The 18,697-nt window shown below is 32.7% G+C and overlaps 1 protein-coding gene across 2 annotated transcripts in view; it reads left to right on the top strand.

Moving 5' to 3' along the window:
* LOC114333078 (serine protease gd-like) overlaps positions 1 to 18,697 on the top strand; it is a 57,158-nt gene that overhangs the window by 13,167 nt on the left and 25,294 nt on the right. For both annotated transcript variants that reach the window (XM_028282903.2, XM_028282902.2), the window contains exons 3-6: positions 3,765 to 3,918; positions 10,814 to 11,102; positions 16,251 to 16,516; positions 17,651 to 17,845. In XM_028282903.2, coding sequence (XP_028138704.2) covers positions 3,765 to 3,918; positions 10,814 to 11,102; positions 16,251 to 16,516; positions 17,651 to 17,845 — 904 coding nt within the window. The remainder of the gene's footprint in view (positions 1 to 3,764; positions 3,919 to 10,813; positions 11,103 to 16,250; positions 16,517 to 17,650; positions 17,846 to 18,697) is intronic.

An 18,697-nucleotide genomic window follows, 5' to 3' on the forward strand; every position in this document is an offset into this window, starting at 1 on the left:
TTCAGGTAAATATAGTGCAGTCACTGAAGGTGGATATGAGCTATTACCTCCGATTTCGTTGAACCTCCATCGATTTGCATGAAAATTGGTGAGTAGTTAGAGGATACCTGAAGAAACAAAAGTGATATGGTGCCAACTTGCGTTTTTACTCTGGGGTTGGACGTCGATTGGACTCTTGGGGGTTATTAAAGATCAAAGATTTTAATTTTTCGTAAAAATATGCATGTTTTAAAGCGGTTTTTCATAAATCGCTCAAAAACTATAACTTTTTAGAAAAATGTTATTATTACCAGAATTGAAGCTACAAGTTGAAGTTTTAATTAAAAAAAAAATGTTATCCTATGACAATTTGGATTAGTCCGTCTTTTTTTAATTCACAGCAGCTTTCTTTAAAACAATTAAGTACGCTTTCAGATTACAAGGAATAAACTGTGGAACATTCTAGAAGATAGAGGCGTCATTAACAAATTAATAAGAATAATTCAATATATATACAATAAAAACAAGAACTACATAATAAGAAATAACATGATATCAGAACCATTTACAACGAGTAAGGGACTAAGGCAAGGAGGGGACTGAGTCCATTATTATTTAACATATACTTAGACGAGATCATAAAGAAATATAGAGTAAAGGCTAAAAAATTATACTTATGTAGAACATAGAAATTTACAAAAAGTAGAAATATCTGAAGGAGCTTTTGCTTATGATGTAGTAATAATAGCGGACAGTAGAAACAACTTACAGTACAATCTAAATCTCTGGAATGAAGTTCTAGAAAAATATGACCTGAAAATCAACAAACAAAAAACAAAAGTAATTGTTAATGATGAAAACCCAGAGATATTGAATATAGTGATTCAAGATGTTAGCATGGAGCAAGTAAAATCGTTTCAATATCTAGGAGTGGAAATAGATGCAACAGGAAGAAGTGAGTTAGAAATCAATAATAGAATAGTCAAAACAATGAACCTTTATTATGCAATGAACCAGAAATTTATCGGCAAAAGCGAAATAACGCAAAAAACAAAAATTAACGTGTTCAAGACGATATTCAGGCCTATACTAACCTATGGGTGTGAAACATGGGTGTCGGATGAAAGACAGAAAAGCCGAATCCAAGCAGTCGAGATGAAATATCTAAGAAGAGTTAACGGTATGACCAGACATGATAGATTAAGAAATTCTGATATACTAGAAGATCTAAATATAGAAGCTACTCTGGAATACATTGAAAAAAGACAACTTAGTTGGTGGGGACACTTGCAAAGAATGGACAAAATGAGACCAGTGAGAAAGGTTTGGGAAGCATAAAATACAGAAAAGGGAGAAAAGACGATGACCAAGAACAACATGGGATGGGGCAGTAAGAAGAATACTAGAAAAGAAAAGAACAACATGGAGAGAGGTAACCAATGTGGCAAAGAATTGAAAAGAATGGAAAAGTTTTTAAATGATTAGTATAGATACTAGTAATTATAATGTAGAAATTGTAAACCCGACACCGTAAGGTGTAAGGGTACTGATTATATAATATAAGTACCCTTTCAGACCAAGACACTCGTGTTTGACACCGGTGACCGCCACCGGTGTTCAATTGCAGCAAAGCATGAGCCACTAAAATCAGCCAGACACTGAAAAGTGGCTCGTCTTTTCATGTAAAACAATGCTTTGCTGCACGGTGGCGGAAACCGGTGTCAGACACCGGTGTCTTGGTCTGAAAAGGGAATTAAGAGATATAATTATTAGCGGCATTTGAAAGAACATACTTTGAAGTTTTAATGTATCAAATTCTAAAAAAAAATTCCCTTCTACAGAATCGTCCACAAAGCTTTCAAAATGTGGGTCAAAATCGCACGGCCCTGAAACTCTCAGAAGAGCGATAGAGGGAGAAGGAGGCGTCTCAGGCAGAGATGCATGGAGAATCACGATCCAAGCAATCTAGATAATTTAATGATACTCTTCCATGACTCAAGAGACAGGAGAATATTGTATGTTTGCATTTCTGAGTTTAAAATTCGGAAACTGTAGCTATTAATTTGATCTAACAATAAAACACTGAAAACGTTTGTTTTCTATACTTCCACAAAATTTATTATAACTATCTGACTACAGCTGTTTCTTCATCTGACTACACCTTCTTGAAATTTGCATAAATCAAGACTATTTTGAATTTAATAATAAAATATACACAAACAACAGTGCAGGACTTATTATGGGTAATCCTCTAAGCCCATCGCTATCAGATATACAGTAGGAAAAATGAAAGAATACCCATGAACGAACATATAAAACACGCTGTATTTTCCTGTCGCCGTGTCACACAAAAAATTGTCCAGCGCAAGTACATGTAAGAATTATTATTACATGTACTTGCGTTGGACAATTTTCTTTGTGACACGGTGACAGGAAAATACAGCGTGTTTTATATGTTCGTTCATGGGTATTCTTTCATTTTTCCGACTGTATTTATGAACCAGCTTGAAACAACAATTTCTAAACATCCCGTATTTAAAGAGTTATTATATTGGTGGAGATACGTGGATGATGTACTAGTATGCTGTACAGGAACTAACAGGCAACTTGACCAATTTCTATCATACATTAATTCACTTCATAGTAACATTGAGTTCACAATAGAAGCAGAACAGAATAAGTCCATAAACTTTCTAGATGTAACAATTACCAGACTAAACAACAAACATGAGTTCTCCGTATATCATAAACCTACCCGTACTGACATAACTATACACAATTCATCATCCCATCTTACACAACTCAAATTAGCAGCCTACCATAACATGATACATAGACTGACAGAAATTCCCATGTCAAAAAATAACTTGGAGATAGAACTGAACATCATTAAGCAAATAGCAGTAAACAATGGCTATAACGAACAAACAATTAACAAAATTTTAAACCAAAAACTCCATAAAAAATCCCTGAAATTAGTCTATCCACCACCACAGAAAGAACCCAGTACCTTCTGCTCTATCACATATGCAGGCCAGATAACAACAAAAATAGCCAGATACATAAAAAAGAAAAAAATAACACCAGCTTTCAGAACTAACAACAACTTAAGCAAATATATTAAAAACAATAAGAGCCGAAAGAGAAAGTAAATACAGAGTGGCGTTTACGAACTAACTTGTGGTGACTGTCCGAAAACTTACATCGGCCAAACTGGCAGAACCTTTGACAAACGGATAGCAGAACACAAAAGGGCTTTCAACAATAGAAAACAGACACTTCTACATACGCACTTCACCTTCTAGACCATAATCATTCTTAACAGTTTCAAATTTTTTATATTCAAAATAAAGGCCTTAAGCTATCTTTATTAGAATCTATGAAAATTAATAAATTGAAAAATACAGATATAATTCTGAATGACCAACTCGAGTCAAACAGCTCCCCACTTCGAAACCTCTTCAGTTAAAGACTTTAAAATGCAAACCCATAGTAAACTAAATCACTTGACAAAGGCACTCTGCCGAAACAGCTGTAGTCAGATAGTTATAATAAATTTTGTGGAAGTATAGAAAACAAACGTTTTCAGTGTTTTATTGCTAGATAAAATGAACTTCCATTAAGTAACGGTCGAATCCATCAACTATTAATTTGATGTTAATATATGATCCATATTGATCGTCAACCACAATAGAGAAGGCACTGATGAGGAGGAGGAATATACGAAAGTTCAAACGATGTAGCCATATTTATTCATTTATTTTACTTTTTTACTTTTTTTGTAGACACTAAGGCTGGAAAGATTAACTAAAGTACATGAACTTAATGATGGCACGACTGAAGTTACATACAACATATATTTCCCGTCTAACGAAGTTATACCTAAAATAACTGGAATCACATATAACGATATAATATACTGTAGCAGTTATGAACCAGGTAAGTCTTTTTAAAACTACATCATATTTTGTTCGGTTGCATCCTTCGCTAATTTATTTAAATACCTGTTTCTACAATCACTTGATAAAGAAGAATTTTTCGCTTGTCAATGTCAACGAAAAGTTGACGTTTACTGAGTACCGTCACTTTATCGCTCTAGGGCAGTGATACTCAACCTGCGGCCCGCGGGCCGCATGCGGCCCTCTAGCGTTTTTTATGCGGCCCGAAGGCTAACTAAAGGGCCCTGTGATCAAATTATTTGTCAAATTTCACGTGTTTTTCAAATTATTTGATAGTGTGCCGATGTGTTTGAGGCGTGAGGCAGAAAATTTATAAACTTTAATTTTAGATTATATTGAAGTTTTTGAGAACTCTGATTAAAAAGCAAGGTACTATTAACTTTAAATAATAAATTATTAAAGTTAATGAACAAACAATCATTTTAAAAATATTCAATATTTATTTACTACATTGCAACGACCCATTTAGTAATTACAAGAAAAATTCAGGTCCGCATTAACAAAAAGACATTAAAATAATTGTGAGCTTAAAACAACACCCTGTATATTAAAATGTTCAAAATTCGTCTGCACATTTTGAAAAGAGCGCAAAAAACTAAGTTTATTAACTGCTCGCTTCAATTTTTGCGCAGATAATTTAATGACATTAATTTTGAAATTATATCGAAATTTTTGTTTTGAAAGTCAAAGTTCTTAAAAATTTCGACATAATTTCAAAATTAAAGTCATTGAATTGTCTGCGCAAAAAATGGAAGCTCCATTAAAGCTCTTTTCAAATAAGCAAACGGGTTTTCAAAAATTTCAATATACAGGATGTTGTTTCAAGGTCACAATGGATTTATAATTTTGTTTAATCCGGACCTGGATTTTTCTTGTGATTAGTAGTTGGGTGGTTTGGGTTCTAAATGTGACATATGTGTACCAACTATCAAAAAAATATACAAGGTGGTTCTAAAGTTATGGGTCCAGAGAAAAATGGGCAAAATCGATAAAACACCCTGTAGCTCGGTTATAAAGTCCATGGAGCAATAAATTTGGTATGCCTAGAACGGCCTCATTTACCTCTATTTGCCGTTCAAGATTTTCCGCTTTCCAATGAAACACCCTGTATAGTACTTCATCTTGATTGCGGCCCGCAAGCTGTGGCAATAGCTACTATGCGGCCCAGGAAAGAAAAAGGTTGAGTATCGCTGCTCTAGCGCGTAAAGTTTGATTTTACGCTCGTCGTCCGTAGCAACCCTACAACCATACAATTGGCTCCGTGCGTCTCCCCTCTACTTACAGTCACGTGACACGCTGTCATATTTTGTCAGGACGTTTTAACATTGAGTCTTATGGGATTATTTTGTTAAACTTGAATATTTTATTTTGTAGTGATAATAACCGAATACAATAATTGTTAGAATTCATTAGTTATTAATTTATACTGTAATTTATAGTGCAACAAAAATATTTTTTTTTTCGTTAATAAAGATTTATTGACATAAACTGCGATAGTGAGGTTATGTATACAAAATCAAACTGATAATCAATATTGGAAATAGAAGAATTTATATTAGATTAAGTGCGTTTTTATTTTCTGTTTATATTAATACATAATATCACTAGCGTGACACGGCATTTTTTTAAATGTCTCATTTAAACATACACAAAGCGTCCTGATAAAATTTCAAAAAACCGCCACCATGAGCAGGTCGGTCGATTTTGCTTTGACACTTTGTTAACGCTCAGAGCGAATACAAACACATTGAACATTCAAACTGAAAGATAACGAGCGATCCACTATTATTATTGGGATCAAAGCTTGCCGTACAAAAAATTACGTATGTCTTGTTTTAATCTGAGTTTATATCATTGGTTTATCAATTAATTTTGATTAACATTATAAAACATAAAAAATTAGTCAAAATCTTTAACACAGAACTTTAATCAAAAATAAAAAGAATTAAGAAAATTATACGTAACAATAATAAATAAAATCAAACAAGATGCTGTATATGTCCACCACCAACATCTCTACATAACCTAACTTTTCTTGTTAAGTTGACGTACACTGCAAAGTTGACGTAAACTGGAAAGTATATCTGCATAGGGATTACGAACACTCGATAAGAATCGTATCCTCCATGTTTTACCATAAGGCACTACGGTAAAACATGGCGGATACGATTCGTATCGAGTGTACGTAATCCCACGCCTGAATTAAGAATAGACATGCACTGTGATCTATCTCTGTCGTTCAGAGCCACCTATGGTGACAATAATTTTGGATCACACGTTATAAAAGTTAATGTTATGACATTATAATGACAGATATAAAATAGTTACAATAAAGTTAATGATTTAAAAATAGTTTCATTTTATTAAGTGATTGTAGAAAAAATGGTGTATGTATTACAAGCGCAAAGAGACATTATCGCTTTCAAGTAATTACCGCTCGACGCGTAGCGGAGCTCTTACTCTCAAGCAATAATGTATCACTTTTCGCTCTTAATATATAAATAACTATTATCTATACCTTCTCCTTAAGGTGATACAGTAGCGATCAACAGGTAGCTAAAACGCGTTCCAAGATTGCGGCTGTAATTTTGAATATTTTTTCGAGATACTTGGCACACGTATTCGTAATATAATAAAGAATGGCGGTATAGAGCCCAATTTGAAAAATATATTAATATGTGGAAATTGCTCTGTAATTAAATACAATATTAAAAAAACGAGCCTGTACCGCCATTAAGAAGAAAAAAAAATACACTTTCTTCAAATAAACTTTTTTATCCGATGCCTAGATTTTGTGTCATTTTGAAACTACTAATGAAATAAAAAATTTTAGTAGTTCCAAAATGACACAAAATCTAGGCATCGGATAAAAAAGTTTATTTGAAGAAAGTGTATTTTTTGTTCTTCTTAATGGCGGTACAGGCTCGTTTTTTTAATATTGTATTTAATTACAGAGTAATTTCCACATATTAATATATTTTCCAAATTGGGCTCTGTACCGCCATTCTTTATTATATTACGAATACGTGTGCCAAATATCTCGAAGAAATATTCAAAATTTCAGCCGCAATCTTAGAACGCGTTATCACTACCTGTTGATTGCTACTGTTTCCTCTTAAGGAGTCTTAATTTACGCTAATATTTAAATCGGTCTTAAGTGGGTTATTCCAATCACCTTATTGCTAACTGAATGCGGAATGCAGCAGAATGTGTTACGTGAAACTGCAGCAGATGATGTCCACCCTAGGCACCAGGTAGTTAGACAACTATTGCCGTCATCGTATTCGTGTTCAGCGACCTCTAAAACCCCCCAAGTAATGACTATCGACTGATTTCTAATAAAAGAAACATTAAACTCCAGGAGATGAGGTCCACTCTGAGCACCAGGTAGCTTAAATTCCATCGTCGTTTCAAAAACCCCCGAATAACAAAATTGAACTGATTTCTGTCGATATTTTCTTAGTTGCAAATTTTGCATTTTCTATGCACTTAGGAGATGCCTTTTCTTCTTATATCACCGTATTCTTGCTCTAGTACAAATTGGTCGTCTGCAAAAGACAATGTTGTTGTTGATCAATAATCCCATGTTTCCCAAAGTTTGTTCGAGACAGATCTTAAATAATGTCGGCGAAATGCAGCACCCCTGTTTTAGACCTTTGCAAATTGGCCATCCTCTCGATAGACTGATTCCTCACTCTTGCTGTAGTTTTGGTATAAAATTGTTTTGTCGCTGTGTAGCGTTTGAAAAAACCCAACATTGGTTTAATATCCTATCCGCAAAAAGATACCTAAATTTCTGATTTATTTTGTGATGCAAGTTATCATTAAAATATCCTAAGCCGCTCCTGTTAGAAATGTTTAAAAATGTTTCACAACATTGAGAAAATACCTATTTTCCCTGAAAAAATGTATTGGACTGGTCCCAAAATCGTAGATTTTCACCTCCCTAACGAACCTATGACCCGCCACCGAACAACCCTTGAGCTGCCGTTCGCAAAGAAGGTTTGAGTGCCTGCTCCTTCTACTTTAGCCCTATTTCGATCCCCCAGTATTTATGTAGGTATTTTTATCCCTGTCCCATCTGAGCAGACACTTAAAACGCTTCAGTTGTTATTAAATTTTTGATTATGTCCGTTTTCTCTAATGCTTCCCATAGTTTGTTTTGTGGGATACTATCATACGCTTTACTTAAGTCCACGTGGATCAGATGCATCTCCTGGTTGACGGTCAGTTTCTTCTAAATAATCTTCGTAATACAAAATAGATGGTCAACCGTTGGTCTCCCTGCCCTAAATCCTGCCTATTCTTCAACTGTTATACCTTTATTTTCGTTTTCTATTCAAGTTTTAATGATAGATTTCAGCTTATAGATCATATTTTCCATATATTCAGCTCTGTAGTTGCCTTAATTATGTATGGGGGATATAACTGATGTCCTCCATTCTTCTAAAATTTCCTCTCAGTTTATGCATTTTTAAAAGTTCTCTATGCAGAGTGCCTTTCTCAAGTGATTCAGTTTACTATGTGTTTGCCTTTTTAAAGTCTTTAACTGAAGAGGTTGAGGAGTGGGGAGCTGTTTATCTCGAGTTGGTCATTCAGAATTATATCTGTATTTTTCAATTTATTAATTTCCATAGATCTAGAAGGTGAAGTGCGTATGTAGAAAGCTGGTGTTATTCCTTTCCTTTTTTATGTATCTGGCTATTTTTGTTGTTATCTTGCCAGTATATTATGTTATAGAGCAAAAGGTACTAATTTCTTTCTGTTGTGGTGGATATATAAATTTCAGGGCTTTCTTATGGAGTTTTTGGTTTAAAATTTTGTTAATTGTTTGTTCGTTATAGCCGTTGTTTACTGCTATGTGCTTAATGATGTTCAGTTCTCTCTCAAAGTTATTTTTTGATATGGGAATTTCTGTCAGTCTATTTAGCATGCTATGGTATGCTGCTAATTTGTGTTGTGTAGGATGGGATGATGAATTGTGAATATTTGTGTCAGTATGGGTAGGTTTGTGATAAACGGAGAACTCATGTTTGTTGTGTAGTCTGGTAATTGTTCCGTTTAGAAAGTTTATGGACTTATTCTGTTCTGATTCTATTGTAAACTTAATATTAATATGAAGTGAATTAATGTATGATAGAAATTGGTCAAGTTCCTGTTAGTTCCTGTAAAGCATACTAGTATATCATCCACGTTTCTACACGAATATAAGAACTGCTTAAATACAAGATGTTTAGAAATTGTTGTTTCAAGCTGGTTCATAAATATATCTGATAGCAATGGGCTTAGAGGATTACCCATAATAAATCTTGCAATGTTGTTTGTATATATTTGTATATTGAATTCAAAATAGTCTTCATTTATGCAAATTTCAAGACTGACAGAAATTCCCATGTCAAAAATAACTTCGAGACAGAACTGAACATCATTAAGCAAATAATAGTAAACAACGGCTATAACGAAAAAACAATTAACAAAATTTTAAACCAAAAACTCCATAAGAAAGCCGTGAAATTAGTATATCCACCACCACAGAAAGAACTCAGTATATTCTGCTCTATCACATTATACTGGCAAGATAACAAAAATAGCCAGATACATAAAAAGAAAGGAATAACACCAGCTTTCAGAACTAACAACAACTTAATCAAATATATCAAAAACAATAAGAGCCGAAAGAGAAAGCAACTACTGAACTTGACTGAGTTAAGAGTTCAAAATAGTCTTCATTTATGCAAATTTCAAGACTGACAGAAATTCCCGTGTCAAAAAATAACTTCGAGACAGAACTGAACATCATTAAGCAAATAGCAGTAAACAACGGCGATAACGAAAAAACAATTTACAAAATTTTAAACCAAAAACTCCATAAGAAAGCCCTGAAATTAGTCTATCCACCACCACAGAAACAACCCAGTACCTTCTGCTCTATCACATATGCAGGCAAGATAACAACAAAAATAGCCAGATATATAAAAAAGAAAGGAATAACACCAGATTTCAGAACTAACAACAACTTAAGCAAATATATTAAAAACAATAATAGCCGAAAGAGAAAACAACTACAGAGTGGTGTCTATAAACTAACTTGTGATGACTGTCCGAAAACTTACATCGGTCAAACTGGCAGAACCTTTGACAAACGGATAGCAGAACACAAAAGAGCTTTCAACAATAGAAAAACAGACAGTTCTACATACGCACTTCACCTTCTAGATCATAATCATTCTTTTAATAAAGAGTTTCAAATTCTGCATATTCAAAATAAAGGCCTTAAGCTATCTTTATTAAAATCTAGGGAAATTATTAAATTGAAAAATACAGATATAATTCTGAATGACCAACTCGGGACAAACAGCTCCACACTCCTCAACTTCTTCAGTTAAAGGCTTTAAAAAGGCAAACATGTAGTAAACTAAATCAATTGAGAAAGGCACTCTGTCGAAACAGCTGTAGTCACATAGTTATAATATAATAAATTTTGTGGAAGTATAGAAAACAAACGTTTTTAGTGTTTTATTGTTAGATAAAATGAACTTCCATCAAGTAACGGTCGAATCCATCAACTTTAAAAGAGTTTGGCTAGGTTGTCATATAATTTTGTTTTGCCATATTTTATTAGCTTAGCTTGTGTGGTCCCTGTTACTGGTATTTTGTTACAGTTATTGCTACACTAGTCATTTTCATACTACCTAATAACGCTGAGCAAAGTGTCCTTCGTATCTTCTTGGTATATGATCGGATTATTACCATCTTAAGTCACACCTTGGTCCACATAAGAATGATTATCGTCCTAATCTCATTTTTTGCCTGTAATACTTTTCTGTCTTCCGACCGCTATAAAATAATAATATATTCTTTATTTTTACCCTTAGTAGGAGCAACCAGGATAACTAACGTTAGGTACCAACACGAGTCCAATTATACGAGACAAATAAAAGGATTCTACAAACCTGAAATTGAATCAGATATTTCAGAAGACAATATCCCTGTTAAAAATCCAATTGAAAAGCCAACGGCAACTCGAGGAGTTCCCAAACCGACTCCAGACAAAGTCAGGACCGTAACTCCTCTGATACCATCACCACAGCTCATACCAAACGAATCACCTACTGTGCTTGACCCAACTGAGACTGACCCGGGCCCGGATCTAATTTATGAGAAGTATATCTAAATTTCTAATATTGTAAAAGCCTAATGCGGCAAGTCACGCAGTCTGTCTGGGACATTTGTAGATGTGTAAACATTAAAAGACGTTTCATAAACGTCATACCTTAAAATAAAAAAATATAAAAAAAAGAATTTGTGTATACTTTGTACGCACGTAAGTTATCCTTCTATTATATGATTTCAACGAAATTAATATACTTTAAATAGTTTATTTATATTTTATTTAAATATTAAACTAATTTTAATACTTACTACTTCGCAAAAAATTTTATTAAAACAGTGCCAAAAATTAAAATAATAAATGAATAAAACACACACAAACAAACACATTGAAAAATGCCACAAATGATTTCTGAACAATGTAGGAAAAAATTTTAACTAAATACGTATTTTCTGAAAAAAAATTATATAATAAATAAACTTACAATCATAAAATGTATAAAAAAAATAAAAAAATAAAAGTTTCCATTGGGGTTCGAACCCGCTTATCAGCGCAGTTAGTATTGAAATTCATTCACCTTAAACTTTTACCCACTAAATTATTTTGATTTTGAATTGAAATTATTTAGAATTGAAAGAAATATTAAAATACAACAAAATATAGAGTAAGAAAACAATATATTAGGTGAATATTGATAGAAATTTTGATGGTAATCAAATTATGTAAATCAAAGCATTAGATACTATTTTGGTAGGTTCTTTTTAAATTCTCCAAATGGGTAGGTACGTATGAAATTTTTTATTAGGAAACTTAAACATTTACAATTATTACGTACCTGTCGCTTTTAAAAACTATTTAAAAAGTCACTACAATATTATAAACTTGCTTTTTTCTCTGGCATCATAACAATAAAAACTAATATACACAACATTAATTTGTTTATCCAAAATCTCCATATTGAACAATTATTGACAGATGATTTTAACACCCAATCAGATCCCGTATAACGTTTATACCATACTGTCGGTGTGCGCATGCGTCCAGGAAAATGAAAAATTTACCCTCGTGCCTAAAGAAGTGTAACTTCAAAAAATTTTAAGAAAAGCTTTTCTTTAGTTACGAGTGACTAAAATTAAAAATATTATAAAGAAATAAACTAAAAAGCAAAAAATAAAAAAACCCAAACTCGAAGGATTATATTATCCGAATAAAACTGTTAGACAGATTATAGCCCAGTAAATGAACGGGTAATACGGCGATACCGTGTAAGTTTCAGGGGCAACTCCGAATTGCATGAAAATTTGGATTTAGTTTCTAATTACCCTCTACTTCAAAGTTCAAATTGTGCCGTTGGTTGCTTTTACTTGGGGGTGTCAGTCACCCCTTCTCGGTGGTGAAAATACATATGTTCAAGATAAGACCGGAAATGGATAAATTGACTGATTTTAAGCAACTTTTGTTTTATAGAGTTTTTTAAGTAAGTCAACATTTTTCGAGTTGTTTGCGATTGAGAATGTTTATTTTTCGACAAAAAAACTACGTTTTCAGACGGTTTTTCGCAAATATCTCAAAAAGTAAATATTTGATCGAAAAAATATACTTAGCTAAAGTATAGCTTATAAAAAACCGAAAAAAATGGTGTATCAGTCAAGTCTATCAATCGAGTAAAAACAAAGTTGTAGCTCATGAAAAATACGTTCTTATTCGTCTAATTCCAAATCGAATATTTTAAGGTGAAATCACTGAAAAAATTAGCACCATTCGAGAAAAATCCATTTAAACTTTTTTAAAGTGTTTATAAAAAGCTTTATTGTAATTGTTATAAAAGTTTCTAGCATTAAAAATAAGCGAGTTACGCTAAAAATAAATCGCTACCGCTTTACAAACAATTTACTTACTTATCTATTTTTTATATGATCCGTCAGTCTCACCGGTTTAAAGTGGCTAATTTTTAAAGGGTTATAGTTGAAAAAGCTAGAACGGGTCACTAATTAGGAGTGTATGCAAATTTTAAACAGCCATATCTTAACCACTTTTTGTCTTACGGAAAAACAAAATGAAACTAGCATATTTATAATAGCAAAACCTACATCTTTTTACTTTTTAAGATTTTTCTTATCACTAATACTTTTTAAGTTATTTTGAAAAAAGAAAATTTTCAAACATTTTTAGAAAATTTTTTTTAGAAAATTTTTTTTACTATGAAACCAAATTTTTTCAAAAATAAGCACTTCAAACCAATCAAACTTACAGATCATATAAAAAATACACATACAGTGTTAAAATAGATGGTAAAGCGGTAACGATTAATTTTATTTAGGGTACTAAATAGAGGGAGGTTTTCAGGATTTTTTACCAAAATAAGGGGTCAACTTTTTTTTCAGTGTAACTCGTTTATTTTTGATGCTAGAAACTTTTGTACAAAACAGTATAAAGCTTTTTTAAATACTTTAAAAATGTTAATAGGGAAGACATTTGTGGAATCGGTACTCATGTATGGAAGCGAAGTCTGGACATTAACAGCAGAGTCCAGAAGAAGGATCAATGCTGTGGAAATGGACTACATACGTAGAAGCGCTGGAATCTCCCGATTGGACAGAATACGTAACGAAGAAATAAGAAGAAGGATGCAGGCACACGATACAGCGGTAGACAGGCTCGAGAGAAGAAGCCTAAAATGGTTCGGTCACTTACTTAGAATGGACGACCAACGATGGCCAAAGAAACTCCTGAAATGGAAACCCCCAGGTAGGAAGAAAAGGGGAAGACCAAGACTATCCTGGAATGACACGATAAGGAAGGCCATGGAACACCGAGATTTGGAAGAGGAAGATGCCCAGGATAGAAATAGATGGCGGTTAGGTGTGGGGATGCGGCGTCAGCCGATATGACACCCCGGATATATATATAAAAATGTTAATAAGCTTTTCCCGAAAAGCGCTTAATTTTTCGGTGATTTCGAGTTGAATTATTCGATTTGGAATTAGCCGAATAAGAACGTATTTTTCATGACATACAACTTTGCTTCTACTCAATTTATGAACTTTATTTTACTGATACACCATTTTTTTCGTTATTTTATGGGCTACACTTTTGCTGAGAATATTTTTTTCGACAAAATATTTACTTTTTGAGTTATTTGCGAAAAACGGTCTGAAACGTAGTTTTTTTGTCAAAAAATCAACATTTTCAATCGCGAATAATTCGAAAAGTATTGACTTATTAAAAAACTTGATAGAACGAAAGTTGCTCATAATCTGTTAAATTATCCATTTCCGGGCTTATTTTAAACACGCGTTTTTCACCCCCCGAGAAGAGGTGACTGTCACCCCCAAGTAAAAGCAACCAACAACACAAATTCAACTTTGAGGTGGAGGATAAGTAGAACCTAACTCCAAATTTTCGTGCAATTCGGAGTTGCCCCTGAAAATTACACTCCAAAACGGTCATTTACTGGGTTATTAAATATACAAAAATCTCACACATTCGTTAAAAAATTGAAAAAATCTGACAAATTCGTTAAAAAAAAAGCGTGGGGCGCGTCTTTATCGAATAAACGGTTTGAGTATAGATACTTTTTTAATTTTCGCGCCCCACGCTTTTCTTTAGCGAATGTGTTAGATTTTTTCAATTTTTTAACGAATGTGTGAGATTTTTGTATATTTAATCTGTTAACAGTTTTTTTCGAATAATCCTTCGAATTTGGATTTTTTTTGTTTTTTGCATTTTAGTTTATTTTTTTATAATATTTTTAATTTTAGTCACTCGTAACTAAAGAAAAGCGTTTCTTAAAAACTTTTTTCTACAACCGTGTTAAAAGAGGAGCGTTAAAAATGCTACTTTAAAATTTTTAAGGCACTGCAGTTCGTATTGACCGTATAGGCAATTTTGATGTTATGTCAAAAAAATATAAAAATGGAATGTCAGTCAAGTTCAAGTAAAAGTTTTTGTAGATATTGTCCTGTAATTACGTTTGTAGAAAAAATATTGTATGATATGCGTGTTAAAAAGTACATTTTTAAGGCACTCATGTGAATTGCAGAACTCGCTTCGCTCATTCCGCATACTTTCACATGCGTGCCTTAAACGTGTACTTTTAACACTTATATCATAAAATTTATGATATAAGTGTAAAAGGAAAAAATTAAAAAATATGAAAAAATAATTATTTAATAACTATTTTTTCATATTTTTTTGTTTTTTACTTTTTTACTATTTATTTCAACATTTGATACATACATTATACATTTTCTATAATTTCTTCATACATTTCTTAAATCAAAATCATTATTTACACCTATTACAGTTTTCGCAGTCTTTCCATCTATTCTAATTAAATGCTTTACTATTGCACGATGCGATGTAGACCCTGTTAATTTCTCGCGAATTACGAATTCTTATGTTAATTATTGTAGCACGAAAAGTTTCTACCGGTGGTTTTTCTAAGACTACGTTAAAAACACGACTTTTTTTAATTCGAGTTTTGGTTGAAGTTTTGTTTTGTATCATATTAAAATTTAACACAAATAAGCGCCGTTGTTTATATTTATAAACAAAGATATGAGCGTTCAAAATCGTTGACGCTTATGATGTACAAACATAGTGGGAATCGGCAAAAAAAATTTAAACTTTATTGTTTATTTATGAAGCATAACGTAAACAATTAACATAAAAAGTGAAATTAGGTATAGTTTATATAATTAGCTACAATCTGTAAGAGTTTTAAGTTTCTACACTGTAAAAAACAAGAGAATTATAAGGGCATTTTCCATTAAAATCAATTTTAATTAAACAAATTAATAAACATAAAATTTTTTTATTGATTATTCGTGTATTGTTCCCGCGAATGCATATATCTGCAAATTTTCATTCATTTGCATTGAAGAAAAGGCAGTCAAATTAACGTCTAAATATTTGACCCAAACGATTAAACTAAAGAAAAGCGTTAAATAAAACCTTTTTTGTTTAAAATTACCTAAAAACCTATAAAAATTTCTGAGCCAAAAAGGGTGATATTTTGAATGTGTTTTAAAAGAATTGTGTAAACAATTGCTACCCAAAAATTTCTCCCGGCACCGTTTTGATTTTTGACCTTTCTGAACAGAATTCCGCAAAGAAACCGAATCAGATTTTTTTTCATACAACATGTTTATGTTTATATCTATTATGCGGCCTCACAACTTGTTTATCTATATTTTCAGACTTATCGACCAACCCTTTCCAATACCATCTACCAGTCTGTCCCCACCGAAGACATTTATAATTCCATCGTCCAATAGCGATTTCAAATGCGGAGTGGCTATTAGGAATGAACAACCAAAAAAAGAGGCACTACCGTTTATATTAATTGGTACTGACACCGAGATTGGACAATACCCTTGGCTGGTCGCTTTCTTCAGGAACAGGGGATCCAAGTACGAATACAAATGCTCTGCAACATTAATTTCAGATCAACATGTCCTCACCGGTAATATACTTCACACTTTAATAACTTAATTGCATGAATTTTTAAATTATTGCAGAATATTTTAAATTAAATAACTTAACGTGAAGTAAAAACTTCCTGGTGTAGTTGGTATAAAATTTTAATGAAGAATTAAAATTCTAAAAAATCCAAAAGGATTACATTCATTGTTCAGAAGGTTTTCGGACTCATTCCATCATCAGTGAACCTAAAAGCAAGTAATCCCACTTAATAAAATTAAAAAAGGGGTGAAATTTTGACTGTTAAAAATTGAACACTGCGGTTAGATTACGGAGTAAGATTACTTACTCCCGACGTTCTGATGGTTCAAAACATTTATGGCGAATGATCCATTATTAACGATTTCTACCAGTTGACCAAAGAAAAATTGTCGATGACGTTATCCAAAGGAATGCTTATGTTGCCCATCCCGAAAATGTATTACTCGGTATGATGAAAGATGAACATATACGGGAGCTAGGACTACGCAGAGTGCCGAAAGCTAGAGAAAGTCAGAAAGAAAAAAGATCCGGAGATTCAAAATAGCAACATTAAATTTTAGTGTTGCAGATTATACTGACTTAATTTCTATTTCTGGATTCAAATTTATGGCTCCTCCTTTGCTAAAACATATTTCCAATGAAGATGTAAGGGATATGATTGATGCTGGGAATTACAACAACATAGAGGTCTTAAACTGCCCTTGTCATACAAAATCCGTGGAAAGAACTGTTAAGTTAGTAACTAAAGTATCAGCTGCTGTTTGTGGACCAGAATCAAGACATGGCTTTATTCATTCAAGTTTTCAGTCTAGAAATATTATGCCGCTTTTAACACAAAATCAGACTACCAATCTTAAAATGTATATTGTATCATAAAACAATTATTTAGATTCTAAGAACTGAAAAAAAAATAAATTTTAAAAATTTAATTTTTTTTCTTACACATCAAAACAACTTTTTCGCACTAGCCCCATAAAAAATAATGACTTAGAATTTTTCGTTCCACCCTACTTCCCGTCTATCGAACGTTTCAAAATTCCAACGAAAACATGGTCTCGATACTCAAATAGAAGTAAAACTAATACAAAATTCTTTTTTATATACAAATAATTATTTGGTTTGTTTTTTTTTCTAGCTGCACGTTGCGTCCAACATTATAAAATTCAAGTTGTACAAACCGAAGAAATATTCTTAGTAATGGGTACCAATAATTTGGACAACTGGAACAGTAATGGAGCCGTCACCAGGAAAGCTAAGCGAGTGGATGTACATCCGTCTTTTATAGAAAATTCAGAATCTGCTCATGGGGATATTGCTATTATTTTAATGGGTAAGTAATAATCAACTTTAACTCTTAACCGGAGATGTGCCGTCTGACAGACTGTAGCATAAACATATTCTAATGATTATTCCGAATAACTCCACCCATCGGCATCACGCTTCATATATTCCTAATACTATTGGTTGTTTAGCAGTCGCCTGATTTGGAAAGAAACATTATTCACTCCTTGCAAAGTTATAAAAACTCAGTTTTTACTATACTAGTCTGTCCGGCGGCACGTCTCTGTTCGTGTGACCAAGTTGATTACGTTAAGTGCGTGTACAGTACATTTCTTATAATATCAGTTGTATAGGCGCAAAATGTCGCCTGTCAAATTGTTCAGTGTGCTTGAAATGTATTCATTTTTTTCGAATCCTGAGAAATCTAATAAGTATTTTTGAAAAATTTAAACGCAGAATGAAAGATTACGCTATTACCGAGGGCAAAAAGTCCCTGAAAACTTCTATAGTGTTTATTTTAATAAGTTACACTAGTGAAGGGACTTTCGATCCTCGGTAATAATGCATTTATTTTAATAAGTTACACTAGTGAAGGGACTTTCGATCCTCGGTAATAATGCAATCTTTCATTCTGCCTTTAAATTTTTCAAAAATACTTAGTAGTTTTCTCAGAATCCGAAAAAAATGAATACATTTAAAACACATTAAACATTTTGACAGTCGACATTTTGCGCATATGCCCTTAAATTGTTGTCTTCATTTCTGTTTAAGCTATACGCTGTGAGCTCGTACGTAGAGGGGATATTTACAAATTCGCGAACGCCAGTAGTGACAAGTTTGTAAACGTTTACTGGAAATTTGACATAAATGTCAAAGTGATTAATTTAAAATTAAAATTAAA

This window comes from Diabrotica virgifera, chromosome 7 (assembly GCF_917563875.1).
Source record: "Diabrotica virgifera virgifera chromosome 7, PGI_DIABVI_V3a".
Taxonomy (NCBI): Eukaryota; Metazoa; Arthropoda; class Insecta; order Coleoptera; family Chrysomelidae; genus Diabrotica; species Diabrotica virgifera.